The sequence below is a fragment of the Poecilia formosa genome, unplaced genomic scaffold, assembly GCF_000485575.1.
Source record: "Poecilia formosa unplaced genomic scaffold, Poecilia_formosa-5.1.2 Scaffold626, whole genome shotgun sequence".
Lineage (NCBI taxonomy): Eukaryota > Metazoa > Chordata > Actinopteri > Cyprinodontiformes > Poeciliidae > Poecilia > Poecilia formosa.
The window spans coordinates 28,285-44,807 of record NW_006800565.1 but is presented as its reverse complement, the minus strand read 5'-3'; the positions used below and the strand labels follow the sequence as shown (position 1 = coordinate 44,807).

The following is a 16,523-nucleotide window of genomic DNA, read 5'->3' as shown; positions in this document are numbered from 1 at the left end:
TTGCCGCTCACCGAGAATGTAAGCAGACCCAGTGCATGCTGGGAGATGTAGTAGTGATGAGCGCAGTGCATGCTGGGAGATGTAGTAGTGATGAGCGCAGTGCATGCTGGGAGATGTAGTAGTGATGAGCGTCTGTCCGTACCAGTTCACGCTGCAGACAGACATGAGTCGCCGTCAGCTGGAGTTTGAGGCTCGCCAGATCCGCTCAGCCATGGAGGAGCAGCTGGGGTCCTGTCAGGAGATGGAGAGGAGAGCTCAGGTACAACAGGTCACCTGGGGGTCAGCTGGAGGTCACCTGGGGGTCAGCTGGAGGACGGGGGACAGTGTTGGTTCAGACTCGTCTCATAAGCTGTGTGTGTGTGTGTGTGTTTTCAGGCTCGTGTGTCTCGTATTCAGCAGATAGAGAAAGACATCGTGAAGCTGGGCACCCGACTGCAGGTAAGCTCACCTGTTGCTTGCTCACCTGTGTAGTAGTCACCTGTTAGCTGACCAACATGGCGTCTCTGCAGGTGGAGGGCACTCAGAGTGCAGGGGACGGTAGTGGATTGGCTGGAGCTCAGGTGAGAATGCAGAGGTTACTACTAGAGTAGTAGTAGTAATTGGTTAACTGTTTCTTCCTCCGCCATGTTTACTTCCTGGTTTCCTCTTCCAGAGCTCCAGCAGCCGATTGGACCAGGAGTCTGCTAATGAGACGAACTACTCAGTGCCTCGACGAATCACCAGCCACCTTGGAACGAAGGTGAGTGTGTGTGTGTGTGTGTGTGTGCGCGGCACAGGTGTGTGAGAAGCCGAACAAGATGGGGCTCTGTGTCGCCCCCTGCAGGTGGAGATGGTGTACAGCCTGCTGTCCATGCTGGGGACTCACGACAAGGACGACATGTCGCGCACGCTGCTGGCCATGTCCAGCTCGCAGGACTCCTGCATTGCCATGCGCCAGTCTGGCTGTCTGCCCCTGCTCATCCAGCTGCTGCACGGCAACGACAAGGACTCCCTGTTGCTAGGTAACCACCCCAACCCACAGCCCCCGACCTTGTGCGGACTCCTCCGTCGGTGTTCACTACTGTGCGGTCGCCTAGGTAACTCTCGCGGAAGCAAGGAGGCGCGAGCGCGGGCGTCAGCCGCTCTGCACAACATCGTCCACAGCCAGCCAGACGACAAGCGCGGGCGGCGCGAGATCCGGGTACTGCACCTGCTGGAGCAGGTCCGCCATTACTGCGAGGCGTGTTGGAGCTGGCAGGAGAGCCACGAGAGGGGCGTCGACCAGGAGGACAACCCCAGTGAGTCCGGTCACATGACCAGGTGCCGCACCGTGTAGCATAGCAAAGCGTAGCATATCATAATGCCCCACAGTGCAGCACCTGGTCATGTGCATAGAGCAATGTAGCATATCATAGCAAAACATCTCGCCACATGGCGCTGCGTAGCATAGCGCTGCATAGCATAGCTCAGCGTAGCATAGCTCAGCGTAGCATAGCTCAGCGAAGCATAGCTCAGCGTAGCATAGCTCAGCGTAGCATAGCTCAGCGTAGCATAGCTCAGCGTAGCATAGCTCAGCGTAGCATAGCATAGTCGTGTCCTGATGTGTGATGTCTTTGCAGTGCCGTCTCCTGTGGAGCATCAGATCTGCCCCGCCGTCTGCGTTCTCATGAAGCTGTCCTTTGATGAGGAGCACCGCCACGCCATGAATGAGCTGGGTGGGTTGTGACCTGGTACTAACTTGGTTCTGACCGGCTTCAAACCCAGTTCTGACCTGGTTCTGACCCAGTTCTGTGTACCTGCAGGAGGCCTCCAGGCGGTGGCAGAGCTGCTGCAGGTGGACTGTGAGATGTTTGGGCTGAGCAGCGACCACTACAGCGTCACCTTGAGGCGATACGCTGGCATGGCACTCACCAACCTCACCTTTGGAGACGTGGCCAATAAGGTAACAGCAGGCTCCTCCATAGAACACAATAAAACCGCCTTTATTGTCCCTGAGCAGCCAATGACGTGCTGCCGTTTCCTATCAGGCCACGCTGTGCTCCATGAAGGGCTGCATGAGAGCCATGGTGGCCCAGCTCAAGTCTGAGAGCGAAGACCTGCAGCAGGTACGTTCAGCTGCTCCAGGAGGTAGATAGGGCCCGCTGCTCCGAGAGATAGCCAGTGTCTTGCTGTTCCAGGTGATAGCCAGTGTCCTGAGGAACCTGTCATGGCGCGCTGATGTCAACAGCAAGAAGACGTTGCGTGAGGTTGGCAGCGTGCGAGCGCTGATGGGCTGTGCTCTTGAAGTGCAGAAGGTACAAACAAATGATCACCTGATCCCAGAGATCTACTGAGCATGCTCAGTCTGCTGCTTCTCATCACTCTTCCTGGTGTTGCAGGAGTCGACGCTGAAGTCCGTACTGAGTGCGCTCTGGAACCTGTCGGCTCACTGCACAGAGAACAAGGCGGACATCTGCGCGGTGGACGGCGCTCTGGGCTTCCTGGTGGGAACTCTCACACACCGCAGCCACACCAACACGCTCGCCATCATCGAGAGCGGCGGAGGGATCCTGCGCAACGTCTCCAGCCTTATCGCCACCAACGAGGCGCACAGGTAACCCCAGCGCTCCTGAGGAGGCGGGGCACTTTGACAGAAGGCATGCTGAATCCCTATGTCTCGTCTTGCAGGCAGATCCTGCGGGAGCACGGCTGCCTGCCGACTCTGCTGCAGCACCTGAAGTCGCACAGCCTGACCATCGTGTCCAATGCCTGCGGCACACTGTGGAACCTATCTGCGCGAGACGCCCGCGACCAGGAGACGCTGTGGGAGCTGGGTGCTGTGGGCATGCTGCGCAATCTCATCCACTCCCGCCACAAGATGATCGCCATGGGCAGCGCTGCCGCCTTGCGTAACCTAATGGCCAACCGCCCTGCACGCTACAAGGACACCAGTGTGGTGTCGCCTGGCGCCGGCGCACCATCGCTCCACGCTCGCAAGCAGAAAGCGCTGTTTGAGGAGCTGGACGCCCAGCAGCTGTCAGAGACCTTCGATAACATCGACAACCTGAGCCCCAAAGCCGCCAACAGGAAGGGGCGGAGCTGCAACGGCGCTGGAGGTAGCACCCCACGCTCCTACACCAACACGCCAGTACTGTCCAGCCCGAAAGGCGGCGAGGGAGCAAAGAGAGCAAGTGAGGAGGTGACATACGCACGGCCGGCATTCCCGCCCAGTGTGCGCGCCTCCAGCGATAGCCTCAACAGCGTGACCAGCACTGATGGCTACGGCAACCGCGGCAAGACCAAACCATCCTCCGACGTCTTCTACTCCTCTGACGAAAGCGCTGCCAACAAGTGCTGCGTCTACAGGAAGTACCCGGCCGACCTGGCGCATAAGATACGCAGCGCCAACCACATGGCAGACGATGATGGCGCTGAGCTGGACACGCCTATCAACTACAGCCTGAAGTACTCTGACGAGCAGCTGAACTCGGGGCGGCAGAGTCCGAGCCAGGACGGCCAGCAGGACACCCGGCTGCGCCGTGGCAACAGTGGCGAGGCGGGGGAGAGCAGTGGCCGCATGGCAGCAGGACAGTCGCCACGATACGTCGTCGTCTCGGCAACGTCCTCCTATGGTGGTGACGCCGTACCAGAGCAGCCGATCGACTATAGCCTGAAGTATGGAGATGAGTCGGCGCGCAAAGAGACTGCCATCCCCTCGCTAGCTCCTCCCACTTCTTCCTCCACCAACAAGCTCCGCCCCCTGCCGGTCACCACGCGCTCTGCGGTCAAGAGCAACCAGGAGTCAACGCAGACTTACTGTGTGGAGGATACACCCATCTGCTTCTCCAGGGGTAGCTCCCTATCCTCTCTGTCCTCTGAGGAAGATGAAGATGCTGATGTCGTGAGGAAGAGTAAAGGCAGCGGCGGTGGCAACGACTACCCGACACTTCCTGTCAGCGAGAAAGATGCTCAGGAGCAGCAGCAACGGCAGCAGAAGGAGGCGGAGAGTCAGACGTCGGCCGTGCCATCCACAAGAGGACGAAGGGGCCACCACCACCACCATGGCCACCATCATCACCATCACCACCACGTGACCTCATCGTCGGGCGCCAGGACCCCCAAAAGCCCTCCGGAGCCACCGTACGCGCAGGAGACGCCGCTGATGTTCAGCCGCTGCACATCGGTCAGCTCGCTGGACAGCTTCTCCACGTCGTCCATCGCCAGCTCGGTGCGCTCCAGCGAGCCGTGCAGCAGCGAGCCGAGCGGCGTGGTGAGCCCCAGCGACTTGCCTGACAGCCCGGGCCAGACCATGCCGCCCAGTCGTGCCAAGACACCGCCGCCCCCCGCCCAGGGCGATGCGCCGACACAAGGCGCCAAGAAGGGGGAGGAGGGGGACTTGCTGCTACACTTTGCTACGGAGAGCACACCACACGGATTTTCCCGTGCCTCCAGTCTGAGCGCGCTCAGTCTGGATGAGCCGTACATTGCGGCAGAGATGAAGGAGGCGGCGGCCGCAGGCAGCGAGGAGGCGAAGCCGGTGCCTCTCAAGCCCATTCTGGACGAATCTGACGATGACAATGAGATCCTGGTGGCGTGCATCAACATGGCCATGCCCAAGTCCTCCCAGAAGCCCAAGAAGCTTCCGCCAGCGGCACCACGGAAACCCAGCCAGCTTCCTGTCTACAAGCTCCTCCCACCCCAGAGCCGGCCGCCACCACCGCAGAGGAAGGAGGTGCCACCACTGCTGGAGGAAGTGCCCCGCGTTTACTGTGTGGAAGGAACGCCGCTCAATTTTTCCACCGCCACATCGCTCAGCGACCTCACCATCGACTCGCCACCCAATGAGGAGGCGGCCCCGCCCCCGTCAGCCCCCAGGACCCGGCCGGCGGTCCCAGAGGGCGAGAACGGCGACGACATTTTGGCCGAGTGCATCAGCGCCGCCATGCCTAAAGCCAAGCCCCGCAAGCCAATCAGAATGCCAGACAGCGGCGAGCGCTGCCAGGCCCCGCCCCCAACTGTGTCTCCGCCAACACCGCCGCAGGTGAAGAAGAAGCCCACCTCCCCTGTGAAGCCCATGCCTCAGCGGGGGCCATATGGTGTCATCGCAGCAACAGCCACCAAGCCCAAGCCGGGATTCGCCTTCGACTCGCCTCGCCACTACACGCCCATCGAGGGGACGCCATGTTGCTTCTCACGCAATGACTCGCTGAGCTCTCTGGACTTTGAAGAAGACGAGGCCGGTGAGAAGGACGGTGAGGACAGAAAGAGCAAGGAGGAGGAAAACAGGAAGCGGAAGCAGCAGACAGTCACCATCTTCCCCCGCACCAAACCACCGGCCAATCAGACGGTGGCGGACGAGAAGCAGAAGTTCTCCATGGAAGACACGCCCGTCTGCTTCTCCAGGAACCCGTCGCTGAGCTCGCTGAGCGACATCGACCAGGAGAACAACAACAAGGAGTTCGCCCAGCCCCCGCAGCACGATGAAGAGGAGGAGGAGGAGGCACTTCCTGCTGTACAGGTGGGACAGGAGAGACGGGTGGGACAGGAGAGACGGGTGGGACAGGAGAGACGGGTGGGACGAGGGGTCGGTAGGTTTCTTCCTGAATAAGCAGGGATTACATTAAGCAACCCAAAGTCCCCAGCGGTCTGTTCCTCTCTCCACTGGGCTTCACTACACTGAAGCCAAGCCTGAAACTAAATCCCACAGGCATCGGTGGACTTGATGGGTCTGAAATGGGAACATGGAGTCTTCCTCATCGTCCAACAGTGTGAGGAGGTCGGGTTAGCATCTACCTCCATTTGGAGTTCCTCTGTCTCCATAAGACCCTCAACTAGCAGAGGCATGGACTCTTCCTCCATCATGTCGGCCCAGCTCCTAGAGGCACTGAGAGGCCTGGTCCTGGCATCCTGGCAGCCAGCTATGGCAGCTAGCTACAGCCACTATTGTTTCACTGCTAAAGGGTTCTGCCCTAGCAGCCTCCATCTGAGCATGATCTGACAGGAGAGGGGGAAGACATGCAGCAAATTGGGCCAGGACTGTGAGGGCATAGAGGACAGAGGCCTCCATGCACCAGCTTCAGTCCTGGGCAGCTGGGACAGCCGTCCCTCCATCGCCATAGGATGGTGGCGGCCCTCAAGGTGAGCCAGTGACGCCTGAGCGTTGTTAGCGCCCATGGACCTGGGTCCCTACACGAGATAGAGGCCCGCGTGACGCTAGGCCTCTTAAATCTCCGGTTCCAACCCTTAACAGGAGCTGTCACCATGCCGATCGCTTAGTGTAGCTTGTTTTAACATGATAGCTGAACTTTACCTACTTTCTATGTTGGCTATGTACGGCTAGCAGTAAGCCTGCCTGTACAACATAAACGTTAGCTTCTCTACTAATCAGACAGTCACTGAGGCAAAGTGATCAAAGAGCCTTACAGAAAGGTTCAGTTTATCAGGAAAACCAGAGGATCTGGGGCTTAGTTAGTCTGAAGGATGTCTGATGGTTCCCTCTGTGCTCTGCAGGTTGAGTCGAAGCCCCGCCCCCCTGCGGCCAGCGGCTACGCCCCCAAAGCGTTTCACGTGGAGGACACGCCAGTCTGTTTTTCCAGGAACTCGTCCCTCAGCTCCCTCAGCATCGACTCGGAGGACGACCTGCTGCAGGAGTGCATCAGCTCCGCCATGCCCAAGAAGAAAAAGAAGTCCACCGCACCACCCACTGCCGCATCTCCCACCGCCACGTCACCCGCCACCACGCTGCCCACCGCCCCTGTTCCCCTCGCCAAGGCAGATGAGGACATCCTGGCGGAGGAGGAGCCTTCGGAGGTGCCCCGCAGTCCGCCCTCTCCAGACTCTGAGTCCTTCGACTGGAAGGCCATCCAGGAAGGAGCCAACTCCATCGTTAGCAGCCTGAACGCCGCTGCCTCGGCCCTGTCCCGCCAGCCGTCCTCAGACTCCGACTCCGTCTTGTCTCTGAAGTCTGTCGGCTCGCCGTTCCACCTGCCGGCGGCCGGCCGGACCACCGAGGACAACGAGGCAGCGTTGCAGGTCAAGCGCTGCGCCCGCATCCTGAAGCCTGGTGAGTGCAGCAGCCTAGAGGTCAAGAGGAAGGAGGAGGAGGAAGAGGAGGAGGCGAAGGCCCTGCGCGGAGGGAAGAAGGTCTACCGCAGTCTGATCACAGGTAAACCCCGGGCGGAGCCGGCTGCCAGGGGGCGGAGCAAGCCCCGAGCTGCTGCTGCCGCTGCCGCCAAGGCTCCAGGAGGCACCGACACTGCTGACAGAGGGGGCGGGTCCTCTCGAGACTCCACCCCTTCCCGGCCCTCTGCACCGGCCAATCAGAAGGTGGGAAAGCTGACCCAGCTGCCACGTACCGCCTCTCCAGGAAGTGCCTCGTCATCATCTTCCTCCAGAGCCGCCAAGGGTGTGCCTAAAAGTGGAGGCCTCCCCAGGAGCGAATCGGCCTCCCGGCTCACTGGCTCCGCCCCTTCCAGGAAGCAGAAGGCGGAGCCAGAGAAGCCGGCGCTAGTCCGCCAGTCGACCTTCATCAAGGAAGCTCCGAGCCCCACACTGAAGAGGAAGTTGGAGGAGTCGTCCTCCTCTGCTGTTGTGGAGCCGCAGTCCAGCCCCGAGACGCCACTTCCCCCCGCCGCCCATCGTTCGCACTCAGAGAGCCCGTCACGCCCGCAGGAAGTAACCTCATCACGTATAAGCCGCACCGGCACCTGGAAGCGTGAGGCCAGCGGCGGCGGCTCTGGAGTGAGCGGTGGGAAACACTCGACCTCGCTGCCGCGCGTCGGCACCTGGAAGAGGACGGGAAGCTCCTCCTCTGTGCTGTCGGCGTCCTCCGAGTCCAGCGAGAAGGGGCGGGGTGAGGACGGTGGCCGCGGTGAGGCCAAGGGGACGTGGCGGAAGGCAAAGAGCGGCGGCGAGTCGACGGCTTCCAAGTCGGAGGATGTCTGGGTCCGCCTGGAGGACTGTCCCGTTAACAACCCGCGCTCGCCGTCCGCCTGCTCAGCGCGCTCGCCTACCTCCGCCAACTCCCCGCCCATCATCGATAGCCCTGCCCCCTCCAAGATCCCCTCTTCTTCCTCTTCGTCCTCTTCCAACCTCAACCTTCGGCGGAGCTGTGAGAGCCTGGAAGAGCAGGCCCCGCCCCCTCCTGACCGCCAGCAGCAACGCAGCCAACCGCGCAGTGGTGCCGTGGCGGCGCGCGTCAGTCCCTTCAACTACACACCCAGCCCCAGGAAGAACGGCGCAGAGCTGAGCTCCGCCCCCACGCAGCCTGCCGGCGGCACGTCGGCCACGCCGGCGCGGCCCTCGCTCATCCCCACCCCTGTGACCAAGAAGCGAGAGCCGAAGGGCGGAGACGGTGGTGGCGGCGGCGAACGCGGCTCCTACATCGTCACTTCTGTGTGAGTCTGGAACAGGAAGTGATGTCTGGGAACAGAACTGTACAGGAAGTGATTCAATGTTTTGGCTCCACCCCTATCCCGCTGCTGCTTGATTAGCTCCTCCCACCTGCCTGAGAGGAACCTTTCTATGTTTTTATACCACTGGTCTGTAGCGCTTAGCTCCGCCCCCTGCCCTGCATGGCCCCGCCCCTTCAGAACAGCATTCCCATGGCGACCTGAAGGTGATGTTTCTGGTAGCTGTAGCGTCTGGAAGGTTTGGTTCTGAACACAGCCCGGTCTGTGGTCCGGCACCAGAACCAGAACCTTCGTGCCGGGTCTGATTAACCCACTAACCTTTGATCCGATCAGGTTCAGTTAAACTTCTGATCGGACCAGTACCTTTCGGACCAGTACCCAACAGAACCGGCAGCGTACCTGGCTTTGTTCAGAACCTGATGCTTCCTGTCCTGTCGCCATGGAAACGAGTAACACTGTAAAGCGTAAGTTATTGCTGTAAACTGCAGCTAATTTAACCGATTGAGCTGCAGCAGACTCACTGCAGATGATCAATAAAGTTCAACACAAGCTGCTTCCTGCGTCTCTTTTCTCACCTGGTGACCCGGCCGCCGCCCAGGTGAGGCTGGGCTGCAGCGCCGCCTGGGAGCACCTGCAGTTCTGAAAGGAAAAAAAACTTTTGAAATTAAAAGGTTATTTTTGAGTTTTAGCTTTAGCTTCATTAAATAACACACTACACCCTTTAATTGTTTTCATAAATTAATTTAATTCAAAGAAGCATATTTAAATAAAGTGGAATACATGACCAGTGTATTTTAGAGTCACAGGCTGCAAAGTTTAGGCACCCCTGATCTATAGAGGACAGCTTGGGTGATGGCAGCCATGTCAGCTAATGCCCCGCCTCCAGGAAGGAGTCAGCCAATCAGAACGACACACCAGGTGGAGCTTCTGTGGAAAGAAAAAACGGCAGTTGAAATAGAAAATAACGGAGTGAGAAGTGTCAGTTTGTCCTATAGCATCATGACTACAGGGACAGCTCCGGATAACCACAGGCAGGCTGACTGCGAACGAGAGAAACTCAGGAAACCAGTCATAGGAGAAAGTTCTGACCAGTACCAGTTAAAATTCTGAAGGTGGTTGAGTCCGATCCAAACCCAGACCCGGTCGGACCGGGGAGCAACACCGGGAACCTGCAGTACCTGCCGGTCCGCAGGGGGCGCCAGCTTCTTCCGGCTTCTTGGAGTCATCGTGAGTCACGAGCAGCGAAGGTCTTTTACTCTGAAAGCCCGCAGCGAAGTGGCGTCGCGCTCCAAGTAGACGTCATTTCCGCTTGTCCTACTGTGATGGACACTCAGAAGGTAAGACTCGGACGGCTCAGACCCAAATGGACCAGCGGTTCCGAAAGAGACTGTGGAACTAGCCGTTAGCTGCTAGCTGTTAGCTGCTAGCAGTTAGCTTCCCTTTGGAAGCGCGAGTTCTAGACTGACCGGAAACGGATCAGCTGTTTCCTCCCGGTAAAACGATCAATCCGCTCCGATCAGCTGATCTGGTAACCATGGCAACCTGATCGGAGAGAATCAGTGAGAGGAACGTGACTTTGTGGTTGACAAACCGTTCAGAAGATCCCGTCAGATTAGGTCTGAGCTTTAACTAGGCTGTTGTAGAACCTGGATCGTCGATCTGCTGCTGTAAATAAAGAGATAAAAGGAAATATCATTTAATTTGTCTTTGGATCAATAAAGTATTTATAAATTTGAACTAGTCGAGAGTCCCAAACATCTGGAGTGAATTTCATGAGTCAGTGTGGCCGCCGGTCGCCATGACGATAACATGACTGGGCAGCTGTTCCACCTGGAGGCCAGGTGAGCTGCAGTGACCTGAATCTGTTTGTTCCAACAGGAAGCTCTGCGCCGCATCATCAACACGTTGGCCAATAAGAATGAAGAGCTCCAGTATTTCCTGGACTCGGTTGACGGCACTCGGACGGGCCTGCAGGTCAGCAGCTCATTGGCTGAGCGAGAACAGGGGGAGGGGCTTAAATGGAATAACACATGTTCTAAGAAGTGCTGTGAATGAACTGTCCAATCAGGAGGAGTCCTGCAAGGTGATGTCAGAGCTGGAGGCGGAGCTAGAGAAGCTAAGCTCCGCCTTGGAGGAAAGAGGAGCTCAGCTCTGTGACATCATCAAAGGGGAGAAGCAAAGAAAGGAGGCGGAGCTTCAGGTATGATGTCATCGTTGTGGTTGTTTGCTGTTGTTGATGAAATCAAACCGTCTGGTTGCCATGGTTTCCAGCGGCAGCTGTCCGAGGGGAAGGCTGCCCTGTTGTCCTGCCAGGAGCTGCTGGAGTTCGCCAATCAGTCGCTGACCATTACCAACGAAGAAGAGTTTCTGACGGTAAGCAACATTTTCACTTCCTGTTAGCAAACTGGAAGCTGGACTCAGCTGCTCCCCAAGTGGACAGATTAGGGAGGGCGGTTAATTTATCACAGAGGCCAGATTTTATGCTTCGCCATTTTTATAAACGCCTGCAGCCGAAACTTGACATGTGGGGGCCGGGTTAGGTCCGCACACCGTATGTTGGACAACCTACACTGGAGCACGCTCACCCGATCACACATCAGGAGGAAGCCGAGTGGGCGGGGCTACCTGCTGAGTGCTGAAGGTTCCCATCATCATCACCATGTTTATTTATAACAAAACTAATTCTAATGAAAAAAATATATATAAAATAACATTTGCATTTTATATTATATCAATAAAATCTAACACTGGAGCATCTTCACTACGCAACCATACAAACAGGCAGAACAGAAACAGGTAGAGGAGGGGGGACAGTGGCCTCTGACAGAACCACAGCCTGTCGGGTCGGCTCCACGGCGCCGCAGAAGAACACGAAAACTCCCTACTAATCACCATTACTGTTTTAATATTTATGTTTTGTTTTGTTCTCAGGCAGCCAAGGAGATCAAAGAGCGGTAGGTTACACATCAACACACTTCCTGTTTGGTTGCCATGTTTCGTTTAGTTGCTCAGTCGCTTCTTTGTTTCTTCTTTGTTTCCAATTCCTTTTTTTTGAAACTAACTTTTTCCTGTGATTAAAGCTCTGATCTGCATGCTAACATGCTAACCCCGCCCCCTACTAACACTTAGCCACACCCTCTTCTGTCGGCTCCGCCCCCTGCTGTTGCCAGGGTAACAATGGCTCCGGCGTTCCGGATGGCCACTCGGCCCGCGGTGTCAGAAAACATGTCGCAGTTTACTGTCGACTTCAGTGGCGAGAAGGCGGGGCTTCTGCGCCTTAACTTCCTGCCAGGTCAGAAGCCACGCCCCTCAAGTCGCCATGGAAACAGCTATGATCGTCTCCTTACAGGAAGTTTGTTTTCAGTTCCCCGAGCTCCAGAGATCGACGTCTCCAGCTGCATCGTCCGTGATAACTGCATCACAGTCACCTGGCGACCGAGCGACGGCGACGGGCCAATCGAGCGTTACGATCTTGAGCATCGTAAGGCGAACCACGGCGGCGCCCTGAGAGCCGTGGGGGAGGCCGGCTGGGAGAAGATCAGTGACATCACAGACACTCAGGTGACGCTCTCAGGTGAGACGCTTCAGAGAGCTCCTCCATGTGTGATGTCACTCTGTCTTGTTGCCTAGCAACAACTCCTCCGTTTCCAGGTCTGAAGTTTGATTCGCCATTCATCGTCGTCCGAGTCCGGGCGCGAAACAAGGCTGCCGCCGGAGACTTCTCTGAGCCCGTTGCCATGGAAACCAAAGGTAAATATAGCAGACATGATGGGAGCACTCACTCTGAAACATGTCTGAAACCTTCTTCTTCTGTGGTTTTGGCAGCGTTTACCTTCGGCTTCGATACGGCAACGGCTCACGCTGAGCTCAAGATCCAGGGCGACACGGTCACATGGGAGCCCCAGGGGGTCAAAGGTCACGACGCACGGCTCAGGGGCAAAGAGAATAAAAACAGGTGAGGAAGAGAAACGCTTCACTGGACCCGCCCACACCTGGACGCGCCCACTGTCATAGACCTGCCCACACCTGTTGCCAGGGTAACAGTGCCCTCCAGCTGGTTCAGGTGTCGGTGTTCAGGCTGGATTCGATTCTGTGGTTTACAGTTTACAGGTTCGCTGCACCTGTTCAGGTGTTGTGCCTGGTTGTGAGTTGTTCCTCAGCTGCTCTGTGACCTCTGACCTTTCTGTCCCTCTTCAGTCTCCGTCCCGCCTCCTCTGCATTCCAGGTAGACACTGTTATCACCCACTTGTTGCCTAGCAACCGCCAATTCACACTCCCCATCCACCATGTCCTTCATGCAGCCAATCACATCACTGACATCACTGCTGACATCACCGCTGACATCACCGCTGTGATAGATTTGTTGCTATAATGGTTGTGTGAGGTTAAAGGTTAAAGGTCATGACCCCAGCTGTGGTCGGTTTTCATCAGCGTTTCTGTTCTTGTCATCTTCCTGCCGCATCATCGCTTTGGGTCGACCTCATTGGCTGTTCTGCCGCAGAGTTTCCTCTCTGCTAACATCTGCTTCCTTCTGATTGGTCAGCAGCCGGAGCGCCACTCCGTCGCCCAATAAGACAGCAGGAAGTCGAGGCGGACGCGAGCGATTCGCCGGGGAGTCCTACACCGTGCTGGGTACTGCAGCTACTCTTTTTAGTTTAACTAGGCCGCCCAGAGGCTGCTTGGTTGGACTTAAGGCTCTTATTTTGGTAATTTTGGTTAAGTTTTGTGTTTCTGTTTCCTAGGTGACCAGGAGATCAATGGAGGCTGTCATTACTGGGAGCTCCGCCCCCTCGCTGACTGGAAGTCTCTCAGTGTGGGCGTGGCCTACCGGGGCAGCTTAGGACGCTTTGACCAATTAGGGAAGAGCTCCACCTCCTGGTGCCTCTACGCCAGCCAATGGCTGCAGAGCGCGCTGGCAGCCAAACACGGCAACCGAGCGAAGGCCTTGGATTGGCCGCCGCCGCAGCGAATCGGCGTTTACTGCGACCATGACAATGGTCTGCTGGGTTTCCATGACAACAGATCACATGACCTTCAGAATAAAATCCAGAAGCTGTTTTACAGCTGATGATGTCATCGCTCTTCCTCCTCCTCTTCCTCAGGAGAACTGATGTTCATCGACGTCGATCGGCTTCGCCTGCTGCACATCTTCAGGAGCCGCTTCCTGCAGCCGCTCGTCCCCGCCTTCACCGTGAGTACTATAGTACTACAGCAGTACTACTGCAGATCTACCATAGAACTACTACTATACTAGTGCTGCAGCATTAGTACTATTCCCTCACTGGGTACTACAGGTACTACAGGTACCCGGTGGTACCACACAGTGTGGTATCTGTACTACTAAGTAGTACTGATTGTAGTAATGTGTGTTCCAGGTGTGGTGCGGGGGAATCTCCGTGGCAACGGGTCTGCAGGTGCCAAGCTTCATGGGAAATTTTGTGTCGTCCAATCACAATGCAGCGGCAGATCAATCCCTCTGATTAGATATTTATTGATTTTATATTAATTATAGAAAATATTTCTAGAAGCTTCTTGTAGATGAAATTATAATCTATGCAGATTTTATGGATTTGCTCAGACTTTTATTGTGAAGTACTCAGGAAGATGAGCAGATCAACATGCTGACCTTTCACATTAAAAGCATTAAACATGATGAGGTCGCTCTGATGGTTTCATTGGTTTCTTCACTAGTAATTCTGACCTGCTGCTGCTATTAAAGGAAAGAGGCTTTTATTGTGATGTGGTCACTTCCTGCCAGTATCAGAAAGAGATGCATTCTCATTGGTCACATTGACAGGAAGTGATGTCACCCCAGATTAACCAGGTTATTGAGGAAACGCCTCCTGAGTATTCGCACCCAGGTGTATTCAGGTGCGGCCCAGTCAAAGTCCAGACCTGCAGGGAAACATCACCAGAACCAGAGGCGGGTCAGAACCAGCAGGAAGCAGAGGAGGGCTCTGATTGGCTGGGTGGTCACTAGTTATTCATAAATAATTTCCAACTTATCTATAAATAAGTTGGAAATTATTTATAAATTATTAATCATTTCCATAAATTATTCCAAAGTAATTTATGGAGGTATTTATGAATAATTTAAATAAAATGTAAATAAAAACTGAAACTTATTTTCATACCTAGTTCTGGTTCTGATCCAGTGAGTCCAGGTTGGTCAGGGGAACTGGTTTCAGACTGGGAGAACTGGGCCCAGTATGGACACAAATTGGTCACCTTTCCTGTATAATAAATAACTAATTCTTTAATTTTCTCACTAAATGTTTCTCAAACAGCAGGATGAGACTATGGAGCCCCACGAGGGACATGCGGGATTTCCCTCGCAGTACCGTCCCGATCAGTTCATCCATCACTAAATACTGACACTTCCTGCTGTAATATGAGGATTTTTCTCCGTGTATGTTAATATCTGGTTGTGAAATATCTGAGGTTTTATATCTTTGGGACAGAAATTCACATCAGACCTATGTTGAAAGTGCAAAAGCCAAACAGCCCAAAGGTTTTCCTCTCTTTCCATCCCCACTGAGACATAAACAGAAACTTCCCAAGAAATTAAAATGCATCCAAACTATTTGGACTATTTCTGAGTTATTGTCCCAGGGCAATAAAATCATCAGACTGTTGTGATTGTGTCTTTGTGTTGTTCTGAATGCTTTAAAGAGCCGTTTTCATGAGCAGATCCTTCTCAACTTTACACAGACAGACAATCATTTTCACTTTAAGCTGATTAGAGTTAGCATAGCGATTCTAAACAGGCTAATGGCTATAAATAAATCGATTTGGCGATATATATCGATATTTTCCACCCTATGAAAGTATCGATTTTTCATCCACGAGTATCGATACGTTAGACCATAGTTGTCCGTAGCCTTATAGAGTCTTTTTAACATGTCTGGTATGTTAGCAGCCAGACTCCGCCTCCCCCAGTCTCACTTTCAACTTGAGCTTAAAGAGCAGATTATAAACTACACACCAGTTTTTAAATTGTGTTAATGAGCCAAATAAAACCAGAGTTATGATAAAATTAGTAAACCATATTTTTCCGGCTTTTCCGGTTATGTGAGAGGGAATGAGCTTCCAGACGTACAAAACGAAACGCAACATTAGATTCCTGTGTTTTTGGAAATCTCAAATCTTCAATAAATAACAATGGGATGGATTTTGTTGCTGAGGAGCAGCGCCAAAACCAGTGAGATCGCGGAATTAATGCAAAGTTCGACTGGTAGCATCCACTTCGTAATTAGTTTTTAGCTTAATGGTTTCTGTTCTGTATATGGAGGATTACCTGAAGAATGAACACGCAGCAGCGGCAGCGGCTCTGTTTGGAGCTGGAACACGAAGAGGAGAAACCCCCAGCCGGAATCCGCGGCGCAGTGAGGATTTCCATGACAACAATGGCTGATCGATCATTTTTATTAGCAACAGACAAAAAGTATCAGAGACGAAGCTGAAGTCGGTTTCCAATTCCAGCTTCCGATAGCTAAAGGGCGATTGCACTTAATTTTTCACTACCTTCCGCATCATTAATTGACTGTAGTTTAAAATCTACTATACCTCAAACCTGGACTAAATTATCCTCCCCTTCAAGCAGAATATTTAAAACCATGATTGGGATCTGTGAAACCTTTTTCTGATTTGTGAAAACTCAATAAAGTTTGAATTTCACCATTTTTTGGCTTCTGGATCACACTAGAAATGATACTGAAAACTACAATCCTGGATTGGGTTATTTGAATGTGCCTGGCTTTAGATTTTGAGCAGAATGAAACAAAAAATGAAAATAGGCTATTCACTATTGTTATGAGATGTCCTTGCTTAAAAAATAACAAATGTCAAACTTGGAAAAGTTTTATTTCACGGCTTTTCCTTAATTGTTGGTCTATTTCTTCTATTTCTGCTCTGATCTGCATCAGAAGTGCTTCTCTTTCACTGCGACAAAGAAATGTTGTTATGAATGACTTAAATTATTTTGCTATATTTATATGTGATATTTTTATACTCTTATTGCTTCTATCCCTTTAATTCTCTCCCCTCCATTAATGCTCCACTTTTTGCACTGCCTCTGCCAAGTTTAGTCCCTTTTTTTCCCAATGCCTTTATGAAATCAACATATTTAATTAGTAAAACTCTTTTCAAAAGAAA

General features: G+C 53.9%; 2 protein-coding genes across 3 annotated transcripts in view; both read left to right on the top strand.

Moving 5' to 3' along the window:
• Positions 1-8,923, top strand: part of apc (APC regulator of WNT signaling pathway) — an 11,615-nt gene extending 2,692 nt beyond the window's left edge. Inside the window, exons 5-18 of the mRNA XM_016665837.1 lie at positions 1-18; positions 146-259; positions 376-438; positions 510-560; positions 653-739; positions 824-1,001; positions 1,077-1,277; positions 1,599-1,694; positions 1,782-1,921; positions 2,007-2,084; positions 2,157-2,273; positions 2,358-2,572; positions 2,647-5,476; positions 6,469-8,923. Of these exons, the coding sequence (XP_016521323.1) occupies positions 1-18; positions 146-259; positions 376-438; positions 510-560; positions 653-739; positions 824-1,001; positions 1,077-1,277; positions 1,599-1,694; positions 1,782-1,921; positions 2,007-2,084; positions 2,157-2,273; positions 2,358-2,572; positions 2,647-5,476; positions 6,469-8,358 (6,078 nt within the window). The 3' untranslated portion in view covers positions 8,359-8,923. The remainder of the gene's footprint in view (positions 19-145; positions 260-375; positions 439-509; positions 561-652; positions 740-823; positions 1,002-1,076; positions 1,278-1,598; positions 1,695-1,781; positions 1,922-2,006; positions 2,085-2,156; positions 2,274-2,357; positions 2,573-2,646; positions 5,477-6,468) is intronic.
• A 664-nt stretch (positions 8,924-9,587) lies between these two features.
• fsd1l (fibronectin type III and SPRY domain containing 1-like) lies at positions 9,588-14,022 on the top strand. 2 transcript variants are annotated; one of them, XM_007541706.2, is made up of 13 exons: positions 9,588-9,706; positions 10,248-10,343; positions 10,438-10,569; positions 10,641-10,742; positions 11,301-11,323; positions 11,540-11,661; positions 11,734-11,943; positions 12,021-12,119; positions 12,195-12,324; positions 12,916-13,001; positions 13,112-13,366; positions 13,472-13,560; positions 13,745-14,022. In XM_007541706.2, exons 1-13 carry the CDS (start codon positions 9,692-9,694, stop codon positions 13,847-13,849), a joined length of 1,464 nt encoding a protein of 487 aa, XP_007541768.1. In that variant the 5' UTR covers positions 9,588-9,691; the 3' UTR covers positions 13,850-14,022. The 2 variants fall into 2 exon arrangements, with proteins under 2 accessions (XP_007541768.1, XP_007541767.1); XM_007541705.2 differs by having other exon boundaries at positions 12,913-13,001.
• The last annotated feature ends 2,501 nt before the right edge of the window (positions 14,023-16,523 follow it).